A 21,115-nucleotide genomic window follows, 5' to 3' on the forward strand; every position below is an offset into this window, starting at 1 on the left:
TACTTAGAAACTTCACTACTGCCGTTATTCTTGCTGATTCTTTGCAAAACCTGATTGTAAAAGAGTTCTGCATCAACGTTGCAGCCAATCAAAAATTGAATCTAACCTTCATCCCTTTTTCAACTACTTTGATTAATTTCTATGCTTTCATTAATGGAATTGAGATTGTGTCCATGCCTGAAAACCTGTATTACAGTCCAAAAGGTGCACCCATAAACCCACTTTGTGTAGGCCAAAGTCCTACGTTCTACATAAGCAACAACATGGCACTCGAGATGGTTTATCGATTAAACGTGGGTGGGAACTCGATATCACCAACAGAAGACACTGGCTTATTTAGAAAATGGTCCCCGGATATAAAGTACTTCAAAAATTCAGGCTTAACTATTCATAATGCATCTTTAATACCCAACTACTCTAAAATAGCAAATTACACAGCACCAGATGATGTAATCGGTCTGCAAGGACAATGGGCTTAGATAGCAACAAGAACAAGATGTCTAATTTGACGTGGGAATTACCAGTTGATTCGGGATTTCATTACCTGGTGAGGCTCCATTTCTGTGAAATAGACAAACTTATATACTTCGTTGGCCAAAGACGGTTCATCATATATATAGACTATCTGTTAGCCGAATTAGGTGCTGATGTAATATTGTGGACCGATGAACGCGTTACGCCTTTTTACAAGGACTATGTAGTAAAAATCCAAAAGAAGGGAGTTGAGGACAACAACCATGTTCTCTCCATTGATCTACACCCTGATACAGGAGCTACTTCTGACGATGCAATTTTAAACGGTGTGGAAGTGTTCAAACTGAGCAACTCAGATGGTAACCTCGCAGGACCTAGTCAAATGCTGCCCTCTCTACCTGCTGCCTCTACAACCAAGGAGTCCAAAACAAAGAAAACAGTATTCATTGCAATTGGAAGTGGTGTGGGGATCTTAGACATTGTGGCAATCAAGCGCTTGAACCCTGAGTCTCGACAAGCTGCTGGGGAGTTCAGGACTGAGATCGAGATGCTTTCTCAACTTCGCCATGGCCATCTTGTCTCTCTTATTGGATATTGCAATGATGACAGTGAGATGATTCTCATCTACGAATACATGACAAATGGTACCCTCAGTGACCATCTATTTGACACCAAAAACGATCCTCTCACGTGGAAACAAAGACTTGAGATATGCATTGGGTCCGCATGTGGTTTGCACTACCTCCACACGTGCATGAAAAACCCTATCATTCACCGCGATGTGAAGGCCACCAATATTCTATTGGATGACAAATGGGGGGCTAAAGTTTCAGATTTTGGATTGTCCAAAATGGGTTTGGATCAAGCTGTTGTTACCACCAATGTTAAGGGTACACCGGGATATTTGGATCCCGATTATGCAAGGCGTCTGCAAGTGAATGAGAAAACCGATGTGTACTCGTTTGGTGTGGTGTTGTTGGAAGTGTTATGTGGCCGAAAGGCAGTGAATTCATGTGACTCAAGTTTGTTAGTCTATCACTTTTTGCTTTCCAGTTCATGTTTGAGTATTTTACTTATATATATTCTGTATCATGGGTGGGGGTTGTGAAATGTATATATTTTGCATTAGCATTTGATGCTGTACAGGGCCTTAGACAAGAACTTTTTTTTTTAATTAATTTTTTAAAATAATTAAAATATGCTATTAATTCTGCAGCTCGATCCCTACTAATATCACAATACGGCAGACCTGTAATTATTTCTCATTTTTTGTTTTATGACTGAAATTTTATTATTCGTTTCTTTTAATTTTGTTGATGAGATTTTAAATTTTATTAAGCAAGATCACAAACATTTTAGTTTTGATCATTGCGTGGATGATCAGCATAACTGCATAAGTGTACCTACTCATTAAGGATAACTAAGTGTAGGATTTGCATTTTTGTGAAGAATTTGCTTAAAAGAGCTGCTTGTATCACTTATCTGGATGTCAGAATTTATATTTATAAGTTTTCAACGTAGGAATGGGAATTAATCTAGTTTAGTAAGTTTCCGGACTTAACCTGACTCTAATACTACAATTTGTGAATTTTAAAATTTATTTTTGGGTTCAAATATTTAAATCTGCTATTTTTGAGGAGAATTTGGATTTTGCCTCATAGGTAGCTGAATTTGACCTAATTTTGTATTCAAATAACAAAAATAAATTTATATTATAAATTTAAATGTATTTCCAATATAACGTCATTTATATTTTGAATGACATAGTAGCATGTACACCAATAATGACAGGAAATAAAATATACACAATGAAATGGATTTTATTAATTTCATTTAAATAGAGAGAATTTTTTATTTTTTTTATTTTTTTTAAAGTAAAATTAAGTGCACTACCTGGTGGCAAGTGGGGAGGACGTGAATGCTCGAAATCGCCTCGGATTCAAGACGTCTGGCCGATCTTCTGATGAGAATTAAGCTGATTTGTGAAATCAATTTCGACATTAATTTGACAAGCTCGGTAATGTTGAGCTGAGGTTGAATGAGCCTATGCTTGTATATATTGTAAATAATTTGTATGGTTTTTGTACATTCAAATAAATTGTGAGGGGTTGATTATATACGCAATAGAGTTGATATATATCAAACACAAAATCCCTTGAGTGAGACTAAAATAAAGATTTTATTAATGCTCCCTTAACTTTAGCTCAATCATGGATCTGATATATATTGAATAGACATCTAAAATATAGTACTGTATATACTAAACTACCCCCTCAAACTCGAGGTCTTAATTAATTAAGGAGGAATCCATCTTGACTTTTGAGACGAGATCCTGAAGACGGAAAAATGGATGAGACTTGGTGAACAAGTCAACAGTTTGTCTTAAGAGGAAACTAAGAATAGGTGAAAACTCCCTTGTTAGAAGTGTTAAACAAATAAAATCACAATTGATCTCAATATGTTTGTTAATAAAAGACATCATTATGGGTGATTTGAATGGCACTGCAATTATCATTGTCAACAGGTGTACTAGTGATCAAAGAAGCATACATGTTAATCAAGAGCCAAAGAAACTAGAGTAGATCAAAGGTGGTAATCGATACTGTATTTTGTTCACCTTTGTTTTGCCTGTAAAATCCCAATTTGAGCAAAAAATAAAAATAAAAATAGAATATATTTTCATTCCAAGATCAGGAGAATGTTAGATTTGATGTTACTTATCCCAACCAAATGTTGGAATTATCAATTTTAAATGCCAAGGGAAAAATGACTAAAATATCCTTTGTTGATCAAGTTTTAATCGAATTAACTGAGGGTCAAACAACTTCAAAATTTTATTCATCTACTAAAATTCATCATTTTGTATTAAAATTGACATTTTCTATTACTTTTCCCAAGTTCGGCCACGGTTGACCTGGGTCTAACCAATGTTTGACCAAGATTTGACCGTTCAGTCTTGATAAATTTGGACTCACATTATGAACAATTGAATTCTCTTTAAAAAATGGCTCATAAGTCGAAATAAGACTTGAAACAAGCAAGATATTGCAAAAACAGTAAAATGGAATCCATCCAACACTTGTGTAATACCCTGCAAATATTAACATATTGATTATTATTTTATTAATTACGTATTTTACACAACATAAAAAGGAGATTAAAATTTTTATAAATGGTTTGCATTGAGAGTGGCAACTTTGGGCTGAAAAAAAAAATAAAAAAATAAATAAAATTTAAGAGATTGGACTTTGTTTAGAAAACCCTAGCCCACCAACCTATCTATATAGTGTGTGTTTGTATAGAGCGTTGCGCGTCTACGTTTCACGTTTTCTACGTTTTCTTTTTTTTCTTTTTTTTTTTTTATTCTCCCCAGCAGCAATTGTTGACCCGGTCCTCTGTGAACAGTGCACTTGTGCACTGTTCACGGGTCCCACAAACTCCACTTTTTATCAACTTTTTCATTAAAAATGGGTCCCACAGCATTATTCACACATTTAAAAATTATTTTGCTACAGTGTTTTCAGTTTTAAGTTTTCAGTTTCAACAAAATAAGTTCTATCCAAACAGACCCATAGTATTAAAGAAAAAGAAATTGTTCCTCTCCTTTTTAAGCCGCCAGCTTTTATTCCCACTCTCTTATTCTCACTGCCCTTCCCCCACACACCTCTCGCTTTCTCACCAGACCAACCTCTTTCAATTTTTTTTTTTTTTTTTGGTTGCTAAAAATAACAAGTTTTCTAATTCGGCGAGCCTTCTGGTAAGTTCATCATCTTTAATACATTGATATCAATCATAAATTGATGCTTCTTTTTTTTTTTTTTTTTTTTTCTAAGAAAGCCGGTTACGTGATAAAATAAACTTTACTGTAAATAAATTTTAAAAGCAATGTAATATAGTGTCCATTTTTAGTAATTAAATAACATAATATATATTTTCACACACTTTTTTACTCACACGTATTTCCAAAAGAGTAATACTATAGTCATAAATTATTTTACAATATTTTTACAAACTATCAATGTGACAAATTCTTATTAGTTCTAATATGGACTCACCACTAACATCACATTTATGTTTATCAATGATTATTTGAAAATTACTAAAACCAAGAGTCCAAAACAAAGAAAACAGTGTTCATTGCAATTGGAAGTGGTGTGGGGGATCTTAGTGGTACTCACTTTAGTGTGTTGCATGGTTCTCTTGAAACTAAGGAAGTCCGGGCACTATGTTTATTATTATCAACTATCAAAGTGCTGTTGCTGGCATGATCCATACAAAGGAAAGTCAACAAGGAAGAAGGCTTCATCATTACGTGAAGAACTATGCCGCCGGTTCTCAATAGACCAAATCAAAATAGCGACTGATAACTTCCACCAAGAACTGATTATCGGCCGAGGTGGTTTTGGGTATGTATATAAGGGTTTCATCGATGAGAGTATGATTGTGGCAATCAAGCGCTTGAACCCTGAGTCTCGACAAGGTGCTCGGGAGTTCAGGATTGAGATCGAGATGCTTTCTTAACTTCGCCATGGCCACCTTGTCTCTCTTATTGGATACTGCAATGATTACGGTGAGATGATCCTCATCTACGAATACATGACAAATGGTATCCTCATCTATGCAGAGACGGAGTCAGAACTTAGAATTAGGGGGAGCAGAAGTATAAACAAAAATAAATAAATAAATAATAATTTGAAACTCCAAATAAACATTCATTTAATAAACGTTCAACAAAATATATATATATATATATATATACAACATTATTGTTATGTTATTATATGGTCAATAATCTACAATCATTACACACAATAGACAAATACTATGCACACAAACATTCAACAACTAACCAATAAATTTTAAAGTTACAAATAATCTCTTTAATTATTTATCCAACTTTAATGTTTTAAAAGATGGGTCATAGCAAAGCTTCAAATCTCTCTCTCAAATCTCAATTTTATTTTGAATTAAATTTTTTTGGCTGATGGGTTTCTCCCTATTTGTTTGTTTACCTGTTTTTAAATTTTGTTTATTCTGATTTTAAGAAGTACCTCTTATAAGCTTCCTTTGATCTAAAAATCAGTATGGATTAAAGGGTGTTTCCAATAAATCTTATTGTGGAATAGGAGGCACAGTTTTTGTGCAAGAAAGTTGAGTCACTTCGCCTTAGTAATTTTACCAGGTGCAGTGAATAACGCCTTACCAAATTTCTAATATTTACACAAGTTAATACCTATATAAAAGACACTAACTAATAGACAAAAACACTAAAGACAAAACTACAAAAAAAATTTAAAATAAAATAAAAATATCACAAAACATCACAGGCTATTGCTAAAGACAAAACTACCAAAAAAATAATTACAAAACATCAATAGCAATATGTGTTGACTGTTGCGTGTGGTGTTGTGTTTTGTCAGATCCAACCTTTTCATTTATAAAAGAATGCTAAAGACAAAGATGGGTCTTGGATCAGATTTTTACCTTTCTTTTGACTCTTTCTCTCTAGTATGTTCTATCTTTGAGTCTCAGGTCTCTCCGTCCCAGGCTCCCAGCCCCAATGTCCTTGATTGGCTGACTCCGTATGCTAGTTGCTTAGTTGCTCTGTGCTCTCTCTTAAGTTTTTTTTATAAGTCACAGTGTCAAGTGTCAACACATTATTAAAAGTAAGTCATCCTAAACAAGAATTCAATATAAGATGAGACTTGAGAGGGATACCTTTGCTTCTTCTGCCGCTGGCTACTGAATTCCTCTCCTCTGTGTTCAGCTGTAAGTTAGGTTTTCCTTTATCGCTTAGAAATCCCCTTCTTTTTCCCTTTTATTATATGTGTGAGGTAAGTTAGGTGTTTCCTACTCCTAAGCTAGGTAGATATCTAATTAGAACTGGCTTTGATTATTATTATTTTTTTTTTTTTTTGGACTTAATTTTTGTTGTTGAGCTATTTTTTTTTTTTTAATAGCATTTAAAAATATCAATAATATTATTAAGGGGGTAAAGTGAAATTTTATTGAAACAAATTACTAAAAATAATATATTATATATATACTAATTTTTTTTTTTTTTTTGAAATCTGGGGGGCCACTGCCCCCCTAGGTCCAAGAATAACTCCGGTCCCTGTGTATTACTCCGTCCCTGTGTGGAAGTGTTCAAACTGAGCAACCCAGATGGTAACCTCGCAGGACCTAATCAAATGCTACCCTCTCTACCTGCTGCCTCTTCAACCAAGGAGTCCAAAAAAAAGAAAACATTATTCATTGCAATTGGAAGTGGTCTGGGGGTCTTAGTGGTACTCACTTTAGTGTGTTGCATGGTTCTCTTGAAATTAAGGAAATCCGGGCACTACATTTATTATTATCAACTATCAAAGTGCTGCTGCTGGCATGATACATACAAAGGAAAGTCAACAAGGAAGAAGGCTTCATCATTACCCGAAGAACTATGCCGCCAGTTCTCAATAGACCAAATCAAAATAGCGACTGATAACTTCCACCAACAACTGATTATCGTGTTGGGACCCAAATAATATTATCAACAATATTAGCAATCCAAAATAATAATTACACACAAGAACACAAATATTTACGTGAAAAACCCTTTCTTCTTAAAGGGAAAAAACCACGAGACAAACTCCGAATAATTTCACTATTATCAAATCAATTACAAATTTTTGTGTATGTCTCACGACTAAAGAAAAATCTCTCTTATTTTTCTTTCCTCTCTCACACACACTAATTATCTCTTTCAAAGGCGGCAATCCTTTTGCTCTCTCATTTTTATTTTCTTCTCCACGTGGCTCCCTCTTGGTTGTTCTCTCTTCTTTTTCTTTCTTGTGTGGCTTCCTCTTTCTTTGCTCTTGCAAATACTCTCTTTGTATCTTCTCGAAGGTGGTAGTACCTTAGTCTCTCCTTCTTGTGTTCCTCTCAAGCGAAAATCCATTTTCTCTCTCTTGGTTTCAAGCTCTATTTTCCCTTTCCCCATAGGAAGGACCCTTGAGTCAAAGCCATCAAATTCTTTGTAGTATTTTCTATTTATAAGACTCTGTTACTATTCCCTCTTAGACTAGGAATACATTACTTCTTTAACAAGGAGTCTATTCCCTTTTGGACTAGGAATACATTACCTCTTTAATAAGGAATAAACTTCCTTCCACACCAAGAAATAGTCTTTCCTTCTATAACAAGGAAACCCAACAAGGAAACTTAATTGACTTTCCAAGTCACAATTGGAATTTGAGGCAATTTCCCAACATATCGGCCAAGGTGGTTTTGGATATGTATATAAGGGTTTCATCAATGAGAGTATGATTGTGGCAATCAAGTGCTTGAACCCTGAGTCTCGATAAGGTGCTCAGGAGTTCAAGACTGAGATCGAGATGCTTTCTAAACTTTGCCATGGCCACCTTGTTTCTCTTATTGGATACTTCAATGATGACTTGCATTGTATTAATTACAGTATTGAACAACCCAAGCATACTCATTTATATATAAATAATACATTAAGGGTCTATTTGGTTGGAGGGGTGGAAAAGTGTGAGAATAGAAAAGATTTTAATTTCTCTCCTTTTTGTTTAGTTGGAAGTGGAAAAGTGGAGGGATGGAAAAAATGAGTTTGTATAAATTTACTCATACACCCTTGTTAAAAAATGATGGCCAATTAAAATAGAAAAGTGACAAACAACCAAAAAAAAAAAAAAGCAATCACCCAATTTATTAAAAAATAAAAATCTTGTCCAAAAAAAAAATCATGTCAAGTTAAAAAAAAAAAAAAAAAAAAAAAAAGAAGAAGAAAAACAAAACAACTATTACATCCACAACCCAAAAAAAAAAGGCAATGTGCCCACCCACAGGAAATAAAAAACAAAAGAAAAAAAAAGGGAAAAAGAGAGAGAAAAGAACTGGACATGGGCATTTTTGTTCATTAAACAGCCTTATTTTCTTCCTTTTGCCTTCTCTCCATTTGGGGAGAAAATTTTTTGGTGGGCCCGGGGAGAAAACATCCAGGCCCACCATTTATTTTCCTTCCTCCCTACCCAACCAAACACACTCAAAAAAGTTTTTCTTTCTATTTTCTCTTCAAAGTTTTCCGTCTACCTTATTTCACCTCCAAACAAACACACTCTAAGTGTCTACTTAACCAATAAAATGTTTGAACAATCACCAACTTTACTATTTTTTTCTTGAATCACTAACTTTATAACAAAAAGTTAATTATTATAACATGATAACAATATGCACATATATAATAAATCCTATATATTTCTTAATTATTAAATTATATAAAGTCATATTATGTTTATACTATATATGCACTCATTCGCACATAACATTTATAATGAAAATAATAAATAAATAACACACAATTAGTATCGAACACACACTCACATACAATATATAATATAAATTTATAATAAAGAGAGAGACGCTCACAACTTACAAACGCTCACACTTTACTTTTAGAGTTGGAGAGAGAGAGAGAGAGAGAGAGAGAGAGAGATATGATTTGTATTGTTGTTTGGCTTTGAAATAGGTCGATCTGTGTTGTTTTTTTATTTTCAGTTTGGCTAATCTATGATTAGTATGTGATCAGGTGGTGGTGGTGCAAGATTTAAGCCAAAGTGTATAATTATTTTAAGGGTAAATTAAATAAGTAAAAAATCATTTTATATATAAATTTTTTTCAAGTCAGAAGTACATGTACAGCCCCTAAATTAGGGTTTAATAAAAGTTAAGTTCATGCGAAAATAATATTTTTCTAAATATAACATTTTAAAGTATTTTTTAGAAAAGTGATGAAATTTTTTTCCTTGACATTAAATTAAAATAAATGCTCTCCTGATATATAACCATAGGTTAATATTAATATAATATCAGGTTAGTGCCTTTTGGATGAAAAACCAATGGAAAACTATACACATCGGTACAGAAACGTAGGTGTTTCGTGTCGGTTAAATTACCGGCCATGCCGGACCTGTTTCAGCCGTACCAGGAAATATATTAGGTTTCGGTCGGAAATTAGATACCGAATCGGAAGAAACAGCTGTTGATCTTAACACACACAGTGACTCCAAAACAATGTCAATCAACGTTGACTAAGATTTCTTTTCAAACCTCTCTATTGAGTTTATTAGTTAATGTCAAAATAATTGTAATTATATATATATATATATATATATATATTAGCGAGTAATTCCGAAACAGTATAAAACGGTACGCCGAAATAGGTCAGTACCGAAATATTCCATTCCAATAGATAAACCAAAACGGTCACCGAAACGGTATTCATAACATTGTTTGATTCTACCAAATCCATCCCACTTATTATCTTTTTAATTATCTCATCTAAACCTTTTTGTTGATTTTCTTTTTTTTGGTCTTATTTTTTTTAAATAAACCTATAAGCTTAAATAGTTTAACTGCTTAACAGATTAACTTTTACCAAATAATTGAATTTATAAATATACAAATAATATATATACTTTTAAATTTATTAACATATATATATATATATATATTTAAATATAGTAGATGACACTATGTAATTTGTGTTAACTTAATTATTTGTATCATTTGTTTTCTTTGTATGTAATGAACAATTAAGTTTTCTGTTTTTTATATCGTGTGTTTTTTTTTGGTATGCAATGAACAATTGAAGTAATGTTTTATGGTAAATAGGGATTTTTGATGTAATGTTTTATGGTAAATAGAGATTTTGTGTGTGTGTGTGTGTATATATTAAATATATAAAATAGTAGTAAACCTGAAACGGTACATCGATATTGACCGGTATCTGAAATATATCGTACCGTTGGCCAAACCGATACAGCCTCTAATACGGTATTGACTTCCTTGTATGAAATAACTAAGGATATATATTATATCAAAAGTCGATTTCTTTTCTTTTTCTTTTTTATTTTTTGCTATAAAGAAATCAGTCATATGCCATATAAATTCTTTTCCACTTGCAAATTTTCTAATAATTGATGTCTCCTTTTCTAGTGTAATGTGATACGTTTTATTTGGTATTATTATTTCAGTTCTCACCAAACAGTACTCACCCACTTCTTTAGTATTAACTCTTTTTAATTTGGAATAAAAAAAAACAAAAAAAAAAAACTCTTTTTAATTTAGAATAAAAATTGTTAATTTTTTTAATGTTTTTATTTTTTTCATTTAGATGCTAACATGACATTTTTAAAATATCAAAAAAAAAAAAATTTATTATGAGTTCCAGTTAACTCAACTGGTAAAATCTTTGATGGTTGAATAAGATATCAAATTAAAAATAAAAAAGACTAAATTAACTGTAACATCAAACTATAGGGACCAAAATGATATTTTCTACCTATTTTAACTGTTGAGAGAAAAAAAAAATTCCTTACACATAAATGTATAAAACTTGTGCTAGTTAGGATAACTAATAGCCTTATGAGGCCCCGTTTAGTAAGCCCAATTAGTCAGACTCTACAACCCAACACTCATGTTCAATCTATAATATGGTTATTTAAGATATAATATCAAACAATAGCTCTAGAGAATAGGGTTACAACAAATTTCATAATTACTGGCAACACAAGTTGTTATTGATTGATTAAAAAGTGATGTTAGTAATGGGCTTAAATAAGAAGTCATAAAAATTTGAAAACTCACTTATAATGAAACTTTTTGTATTTGTAGCATTACTAAATATCAAATTGTAGAAATCTCAGCATGAAGAGATGAATTCTTATTGAATTAGCACTTGACACGAGGGTGTACAATGTAATATTGTATCTTGATGATGTGATTTCTTTCTTGGATGAAAAATGCAAATTCACCCTTGGATCAAATCTAAACTTGAATAAGCATGGGCAGAGCAAAAGAGTCAAGTTGTGGGGACAATAGATCGCTAGGCTCCTGCAAAAACTGCCTTTCCCCTATTGATGTCATTTTCCACTAAAAAACAAAATAAAAGAAAAAAAAAAAAAACAAAAACAAAAACATATATACCTCTCACTTTTTTAAGTAGTAGAATTTGAAAAGTACTTTCTCTTTCAATAAAGTCCAACAAATTGTTCTATTAGAGCATCCACAATGGTGGTGCTAAAAAGCTAAAAATTTACTTTTAGCACCACCATATACAAAAAGGGTGCTGCAATGGTGGTGGTATAGGTAAATTTTTTACCTACATTGCTACAATTCACAGCTATATATGGCTGTGCACTATAGCTGAAAGCAAAAAATAAAAATAAAAATAATTTTTTATTCTACCTCCTATTAAAATATTATTTATTTGTTTTTTTTTTCTATTTCTTTTACTCATCCCGTCATATCTATCACCTCTCTCTCAACTCTCAACTCTCACAACTCTCACCTCTCTCTCTCAACTCTCTCCACTACCGAGAGTCTCACCACCACCAGCCTACCCCGAAGCTCAATATCACTAGCCCACTCCCTTGACCCACTCTGCCAACCCACGCCACAGACCCATCTTGCCCTTGATCTAATTTTTGGGCTCATGGGTTGCAATGTTGATATGGTTTGGGTTTTTGGTCATGGTGGTTGATTGTGTTTGGTTTGCGTTTTTGGTTTGGTTAATCACAATGGATTGGCGGTGGTTGTTCGAGTTTGATCTGGGTTTTCAGTTGGGTTGATCACTGTGGATTTTGTCAACAGTGGATGGATCTAGTGGGTTTTTGGTTGGGTTGATCATAGTGGATTTTTTATTTTTGATTGGTTGTCGGTGGTGGATCATGGTGGTTTTGGGCTTTGATGGTGCTATGGGTGATGTGAACTAGTGGGTGATCATGGTGGTTTTGATGGTTGCTATGGGTTGTGGATGATCATCGTTGTGCTGTGGGTTATAGGGAAATTAATTTTTATTGGGTTTGATATATTATTTTATTGGGTTTTATGTTAAAACAAAATATTATTGTTACACTAGATGATTATTTGCTATCATGATGATTGAGAAATTGTTTTAGTAAAAAAAAAAAAAAAATTGTATAAGTATAATTTGGGGTTAAAAAAATTACTTGTTAAACTAGACGATTATTTGCTATCAGGCGGCAATAGTGGCAGCAGTAGCGGTTGCGGTGGTTGTGATTGTTGTTTATTGTAATGGATATATCATTTTATTAATTATAGTAGATATATTTGAAAGTTCAAATAGTGTAAAAACACCCTTGAACGTTTTGACCCCCAATTTACAAATTAACCAATTTAAGCTTTATGTCAAACAACTAGTGTGCGGAAAATGAACAAAAGCTATAAAACAGAATTGGAAAACAATCTAAGCCAATTTAAAATCACATCCACAGCAGAAAATAAAAGGCAAAGATAAAGGGAAGAGAGATGCAAACACAAGGACAACACATGATGTGTTATCGAAGAGGAAACCGAGCCCTCGGCGTAAAACCTCTCCGCCGCCCTCCAAGCGGTCAATAATCCACTAGAAAATGTAGTTGGGATACATGAATAGCAGTAGACCCTCCAAGGCTAATCTACCCGATGTAACTAAGCCCTCCAAGCTTCTTGCTCCAACGAGGTTGCGCCGAACCTTTTTCTTTTCTAGCTTACTGGATTCCGCTATAATCCATAGCATCCGCCATCCTTGGCATCTTCCAATGCTTCACAAAGCTCCAAAAACTCTCAACACTCTAAATGGGTGTGGGTAGTGTTTGGATAGAAATCTCCTCTCAATAGGTATGACAATGAGAGAGGGAATGAGAAGAGACTACAAAAATTTCTCTCTAAGAATGAGTAGCTCTCTCTAATTGGGTAGGTGTTTTGAAGAAACCTCTCTTAGGGTTTTTCTTTCTGAATAGCCACCCATATTTTGTGGGAATGAGGAGTATTTATACTGGTGTGAGAATGGAATGCAATGAGTCAGATTTTCCAAAACAGGGTTAGCTGGCGACTTAACCTCACGACTTGACTGAGTCGCGAGTTCAAGCCGTGAGCTAACTGAGTGGCCAGTTTGGATTTTTGTCCTGTAGTGCTCCAGCTGGCATGATTGTTCAGCTCCCCTGCATGCTCTGCACGTGTGCTGCTTCTGGCGGCTTGCAACCGCGAGATCCAGCCGCGAGTCCCTGCTTCACTGCACAATCTTGAGCATTTCTTCACACTCTCTCACACACTACCATTACATGATTCCCACATATATACAGGGTTTCTAAGTGCTGTATTACAAGCAAATTTGTCACGGAAAGCCAACACATGGTTGATTAAATTCAACCTTACAATCTCCCCCTTTGGCTATTCCGTGACAAAACACCCAAAAACAGACTCTAGACTTAAATGTGAGTTTGGGAACAATGGCAAAACTCACTCACACCTAAATCTAGAAGCTGTGAAGCTCTTGAATCATATGAACATGAATCTCCTGAAACACAACAATACACAATGATCATTGTATGCAGAAAAACATGAAATGCATATGAAGCAGGCATGATGTGATCAAGCAAAGATGGAGTTAAGAAACAAACCATGGCTTGATCAAACAAGCAATCACTATAAGGTAGTGACCACAATGTTCATTCACACTTGGAATGAACACTTGAACATACAAGCTAACAAGAACAATGCAAGTTACTTGTATGCCCAACACTCAACCAATACATAATACACTAAGTATATGCATTTAGGAACAATCCTACAAGGGCACAAGAGTGACAGTACTTAAAAGAAAATGCATGACATTTAGATAGAAGTATTGATTTAAACAAAACATAAAAGGCTACATAAAGCATGGTACAAACCATAAAGCCTACAAATATGCATAAAACATAACCCTAAAAGCTTACATAAGCAACATGGGTACAAAACACAAAATACTGAATATAAACTTAAACAATATAAACTAAAAGTGCTTAAAGTTTCTCCCCTTCAAAGTGATGAGAAGCTATGATGCACTTGGAACATATATACTTGTAACCTGAAACACTTGCACAAAATACATTAGACCCTCAAGGTAAAGCAAGTAATAAAAGGACAAATATAATGTAACAAGTAAATTACAATCAAGTAAACATGATGAGACATGTGAGCAACTTGATCATACACGAAAACAGTCATATAGAAATGACTACAATGATCACATAGCAAAGAAATGATCATCCGAACAAGCATTCAATGGAGCACAATAGCATAGGGATATATGCATGTCCAAAACACAAAATTGATGCAATACAAGAAAACAAACATAAAGAGAAATAAACAAAACAAAGTTTTCTTATTATCTCAATGTCTTCTCCCCCTTGGTATATGCATCTCCCCTATAGAATATCTTTCCCCATACAAATGTGCATGAGAAATAGAATTTCTCCCCCAAAGGATGTGCACAAGAGTCATATAAAAATGACAAAACACTCCGGTATACTCTTTAGAGTATACTCTCCCCCTTTTTGTCAGGAATAGACAAAGGGTCAAGAAGAAACGAGGGCAAGAGATGAAGGTACGAACAATGCTAATGATGCATGAGGGATGCAAGAAGAATGAGAAAATGAAGCTCAAACCTAAGACAATGTAAAATGCTACAGAGTATAAGGTAGACATGACATGCTAGGATGAAGAAGCAAGGTCTAGACTAATGCATGACAAGGGTAGCAAAGGTGTATGCAAGAGGTGGCTAAGTGCAATGCATGACCAATGCATGAAAAATGCACATGTGGGGCAAGGTGTGTTAAATACACAACCAATGAACCAAACATGTTCCTAATGAGGAAACATGAGAAACCCCAAAGTTTGGTACTCATCGGAGTCCAAACAAGCGAGAAAATGTCTAAGAGGCATTTTATCAAACACCTAGCATGCACACTATGAACAATAAAGTGAAACAATGCATGAACATCATGAAATCCACTATTAATACATGTTCTTTTTGCCACAAGGGGCCAACATCTAATGCAAATTAGCAAAAGAAACCAATCCCATGAAGAAATTTGACAAAGAATTAAGTTTTCCCAACCCCTATGATAAAAATCCCAACCAAGAGCACAAAACTCTCCAAAATATAATCTAAGGATCAAAATTAATGAAAAGAGTTTATACATACCTTAGAAATGTTAATGGAATGAAAAGACCATCCAAATTGGTTGGGTTTTGATGTAAAAATATTGAAAGAGGGGTTTATTTCCCACGAAAAAGCTCTTTAAAAAGCTAATTCTAGGCGTTTCGCGACTGGCGAGTCGCGAGCCGAGTCATGAGTGAGTCGCGAAACCCCTCTATATGAACTCGCAGCTTAAACTCGCAGCTTGCAAGTCACCAAACCGAGTAGCCAAAACTGGCAGCTTGTTGGCAACTCACGCAAGTAGCCAAAATGAGTGGCCAAAAATTCTGACACTTGTTTTTCAAAACAGAACATGTTTAAACATTGAAAAACAAAGTAAGCACGAAACATAAACACAAAAAATGATAAAAATCACTTCCAAAAACATATAAAATGATCAAAAATCTTTTTGGATTAATCAATATATGATAGAGCACACACACATCACATTTAGACAAGTACAATCTTAACAAATGAATAAGACATTCATTGAACATTAGGCATGTGTGTTGTGTGTGTGTATCAAATGTGGAATAATCCTTAGTCTAGAGTGAAGCTTCAATGATCAATTCAATCAAGTCATACACAACTAGTGCTAAGTCAAGTGGTCTATCTCAATTATAAAAATGAACATATATAACCTCCCACGAGAAAATGATTACATACGTTGAAGCTTTTCATTTGACTTCTTTACAATTCATAACATTTGATCATTTTGAATCAAAATATCTCATTTTGAAATCGATGCTTGAGATTTGTGATATTTCAATTTGATGAACAAGCCTTTGGCTTTTTGGGCATCATACATTTTCATATAAGTCGCTTTCCCCTTTTCCTAGTCGAATACTAGTATGTGCGATGGCTTTTGCAGCTCATTATCTCTTTTCATTTTGAGATTTACATTTATTGAGCTTTTTAAGCAATAAAAATAAAAGAGTGGGAAGAGATATAAGCACAAGTCTACGCAAGTATCAAAACCAACATGACTATTGACTAATCATTCATGACAAGTTTGAAGATCGATTTACAACAATCACACAAAGACGTAAAGATTTTTCCCACAAAGATATAAGTGCAAAAATAACAAACTAAGCTCGTAAATGCACAAAGCTATTTGTACAAAGGTACAAGGCCAAACTCACATGTGATATGTGCTCAAACATATACGATCAAACTTTTTGGAATTTTTCACTTTTTATGTGGTTTTGGATTTTTTACTCACACAAAACTAAAATATAAAAGTAAGATCAAAAACAAAACAATGCATACAAATAAATGCAAGATGCACAAAATGCATGAAGATATGACATTAAATGCATGAAGGGTCCTACAAAAATCAAAAGAATTAGATCAAGGACCAAAAGAGCAAAAGCTCAACCATAGGAACCCTTCCTCATCCAAACGGAATGATTGTTTGAAATGAGTGTCTCATGGGAAGTGAGATGAGGGTTGGAAGAATGAAAACCGGAGATGCACATAGACAAGGAGGTAAGAGCATTAACCACTTTCTTCAACAACTTACCATTTTCAATCCAATCCGGTTTAGCTTTCAGAGCACAACTTCCAAAAAAGCTCAAGTTTCTCTTTTCTTTTGATTCTCTTAAGAGCTTGAAACTTAGAGCAATGAGGTCTTAGATGACCAAAGGCACCACAATGGTGACAAACAATTTATTTAGGTCCATTAGGCTTTTTGGGAAGGGATCTAACAACAAAGGTTTGTTCTCTTTTTAACTTGGGGCATTGGGGTCTTATGTGACCGATCACACCACAATGGTGGCAAGTAGGAACAAACTTAGATTCACTCAATTCCCTAGATTGGGACCTAAATAGAGGCTTAGGCTTAAGAGCCTTTCCCTCCACTTTTTGATTTCTTTTGTGTGGAGGAATGTACACCGATTTGTTCTTTGAAATAGAACACACAATAGGCACAAAATCGGGTACCACAACATGATTGCAACATATATTTTCTTCCATTTTAGTAACAGGTTTAGCAATCAAACACTTGGCATGCATCTTAAGAGATTTATTTTCAGATTTAAGATCATCAAAAAGTTTGTTAGACAAAACAAGTTTAGCATCCAAGTCCTTATTTAAACATTCAAACTCTTTCAGCTTTTCAAGAAAAATTTCAGCAAGATTCTTATATTTCTCAACCAATTTGTTGGATTCATTGAGTTTAGCAATCAAATCATCCTCTTCACAAACTAACTTGCTTAAATTCTTTTGAAACTTCTTAGCTCCTTTCTTTAAGAGTTTATCAACAACACCCATAGATTCAAGTAACATGTCATCACAATTATGAGGATTAACACTCATAGAGGCATTTTCACAAACACATGACATGTTACAATCAACAATACCCATAGAAGCATACAAAGCATTATCCATGGAAAAACACACAAGGGGTCAAGGATCACACTTAGGTAATAAAACCAAAACAAGTGTACCCGCTCTGATACTAATTGAAAGTTCAAATAGTGTAAAAACACCCTTGAACGTTTAGACCCCCAATTTACAAATTAACCAATTCAAGTTTTATGTCAAACAACTAGTATGCAGAAAATGAACAAAAGTTATAAAACAGAATTGGAAAATAATCTAAGCCAATTTAAAATCACATCCACAGCAGAAAATAAAAGGCAAAGATAAAGGGAAGATAGATGCAAACACAAGTACAACACACGATGTGTTATCGAAGAGGAAACCGAAACCCTCGGCGTAAAACCTCTCCGCCGCCCTCCAAGCGGTCAATAATCCACTAGAAAATGTAGTTGGGATACATGAACAGTAATAGACCCTCCAAGCCTAATCTACCCGATGTAACTAAGCCCTCCAAGCTTCTTGCTCCAACGAGGTTGCGCCGAACCTTTTTCTTTTCTAGCTTACCGGATTCCGCTATAATCCATAGCATCCGCCATCCTTGGCATCTTCCAATGCTTTCCAAAGCTCTAAAAACTCTCAACACTCTAAATGGGTGTGGGTAGTGTTTGGATAGAAATCTCCTCTCAATAGGTATGACAATGAGAGAGGGAATGAGAAGAGACTACAAAGATTTCTCTCTAAGAATGAGTAGCTCTCTCTAATTGGATGGGTGTTTTGAAGAAACCTCTCTTAGGGTTTTTCTTTCTGAATAGCTACCCATATTTTGTGGGAATGAGGGGTATTTATACTGGTGTGAGAATGGAATGCGATGAGTCAGATTTTCAAAAACAGGGTTAGCTGGCGACTTAACCTCGCAACTTGACTAAGTCGCGAGTTCAAGCCGCGAGCTAACTGAGTGGTCAGTCTGGATTTTTGTCCTGTAGTGCTCCAACTGGCATGACTGTTCAACTCCCCTGCATGCTCTGCACGTGTGTTGCTTCTGGCGGCTTGCAGCGCGAGTCACCCGCAAGATCCAGCCGCGAGTCCCTACTTCACTGCATAGTCTTGAGCATTTCTTCACACTCTCTCACACACTACCCTTACATGATTCCCACCTATATACAGCGTTTCTAAATGCTGTATTACAAGCAAATTTGTCACGGAATAAAGCCAACATATGGTTGATTAAATTCAACCTTACAATATTATTTTATCATGATGTTTATATTATTTTATTGTATTGAATGCTAAAATAGATCCACTGATGATGGATGTTTTGTAAAGTGAGTAGGTGAAATAGATAAAGTAACTTTTTATGGTGCCAAATAGCTAAAAAAATATCTCCACCAATGTGGATGCTCTTACATTTTGTATATTTAGGATTCAATTCAAATTTGGAAAAAAAAAAAATAAATTCCATTTTGAGCTTCTTCTTTGTTTTTATTTTTTCCTCTCTCTCTCTTACAACTTTTTATAGGTTACGCTCCATTTATAGTGGGGCATCTATCTAACTAAAAACAAAAACAATTGATACAAGGCATGGCCTAACAATGAATTGACAATTATCAAAACAATGTAACATATTTGTATAAATTGGAAATGAAAGATATGTACTTAGGGTAGAAAAAAAAATTTTAAGTATTGTACTAAATTTTAAAATAAATCAAATTCTTAAGAATTGGAATCTTGAGAATCATTTAGCTAGTTAGAAAATAAAATAATATAGGAGTCTAATGCATTATAATGACTATGTTGACAACACATGGTGACATGGCACAAGGCCAAACAAGCCTAAGGGTTCATTTCACATATGCCATAATGTTGTAGCAAAATTTATATGTGCTAGGTTGTTAGAATTTTGGAGGGAAAAATAGATACTAGCTCATGCACATGCACAAGCTAAATGTTTGGAAGATGTTAAAAGTAGGTCAAAATGGCACAATAGCATTGTTTACCAAAATATATATCAATCTACCACTGTTTCAGGAATATGTTGGAATTTACCACTTTTTGGGTACTCGAGTTCCATGTGTAACGCAGTGAGAGACCGCGCTCCCGGCTCCTTTTTTTATAATTTTGGGGCAAACCCACGTGAATGGGTGGAGTCGTGTTATTATCTCTCAAAATAGAGGTTCGACTAGTTATATTTTCCCCTTTAGATTAAATGTTTTATAATGAAGTCACCACTTATTTAATTATTGAAAAAAATAAGAAAACCAAAATTAAAAAATTCCTCATTTTATTTATTTGAAATTGAATTTACATTGATCATAGAAAATTACATGGTTTTGGTCCTAAATACAATCTAAGATAAAGTACATGACTTTGTTTCCTAGTTACAATCTAAAAATCGAAAATTGCATGGATAAGTATTTGATCTATTAACCCTTGATCTAAGCTCGGAAACTATGTTATAAGGTGGGACGGTGTTAGGCACCCACATTGCCCAGTGAAACCGATTTTCTAGACTATAGTGGCCAACATTTATATTACATCATCCAATATGTTATCAATCAATTTGTATGTTGAATTTAAAGTGTGTGTGCATGTGATAAACCCTAATTCAATTTATTAAGCATTTCATTTGGATTGAAAAATAAATTCTAGTGAATGTATGTGCATGGTGATATCCTAGATTCAAGAATTTAAAAGAATTATTAAACAAACATATTTTTCATGTTTTTTTATGTGAATTTAAGATCAAAACTAGTTTTATGCATGAACATGTGATAAACAGCCAATAACATGTGAAGAACATATAAGAACAATTAAGAACATTCAAACATATTCAAAGGAATTTAAATGATTACTATCATATTTTAATCTTAAATTCTCATCATGGCAACATAAAAAACTAATTAGGGAAAGGGATTATACCTTCATACAAGATCCATATGGTGGAGGAGGGGACTCTTGATGGAGGTCCTAAGGGTGGAGGAAAAGAAGAGTTAGGAGAGGGAGAGTGAGTCCTACTCAATACCTTGAGTCTCAGGAAGACCAAAATATGACAAGACTACTCAACTTTACTAAAACTCAAGGGAGGAAAAGAGAGGGTGTTTTTTGTGTGCTTTAGAATGAATGAGAGGGAGGGTTTATATAATAGTGGTGAAGGAAATATGAATGGAAGACCATTTAATGAGGGTTGAAAAAGAATCATAAACCTAGACCTCATTTTAGTTTTAGGGAAAATCTGGTGCATTAAATGGAGAGATTGGTGGGAGTGAGGAGCAAGCCAAAATTCAGTTTTCCCATAGC

General features: G+C 34.2%; 1 protein-coding gene across 1 annotated transcript; it reads left to right on the forward strand.

The window, feature by feature from the left end:
* The first annotated feature begins 496 nt into the window (after positions 1-496).
* LOC115952216 (receptor-like protein kinase FERONIA) lies at positions 497-4,995 on the forward strand. Its single transcript, XM_031069298.1, has 2 exons — positions 497-1,496; positions 4,754-4,995. Exons 1-2 carry the CDS (start codon positions 497-499, stop codon positions 4,993-4,995), a joined length of 1,242 nt encoding a protein of 413 aa, XP_030925158.1.
* Positions 4,996-21,115: the final 16,120 nt, after the last annotated feature.

Source organism: Quercus lobata, chromosome 1, assembly GCF_001633185.2.
Source record: "Quercus lobata isolate SW786 chromosome 1, ValleyOak3.0 Primary Assembly, whole genome shotgun sequence".
Lineage (NCBI taxonomy): Eukaryota > Viridiplantae > Streptophyta > Magnoliopsida > Fagales > Fagaceae > Quercus > Quercus lobata.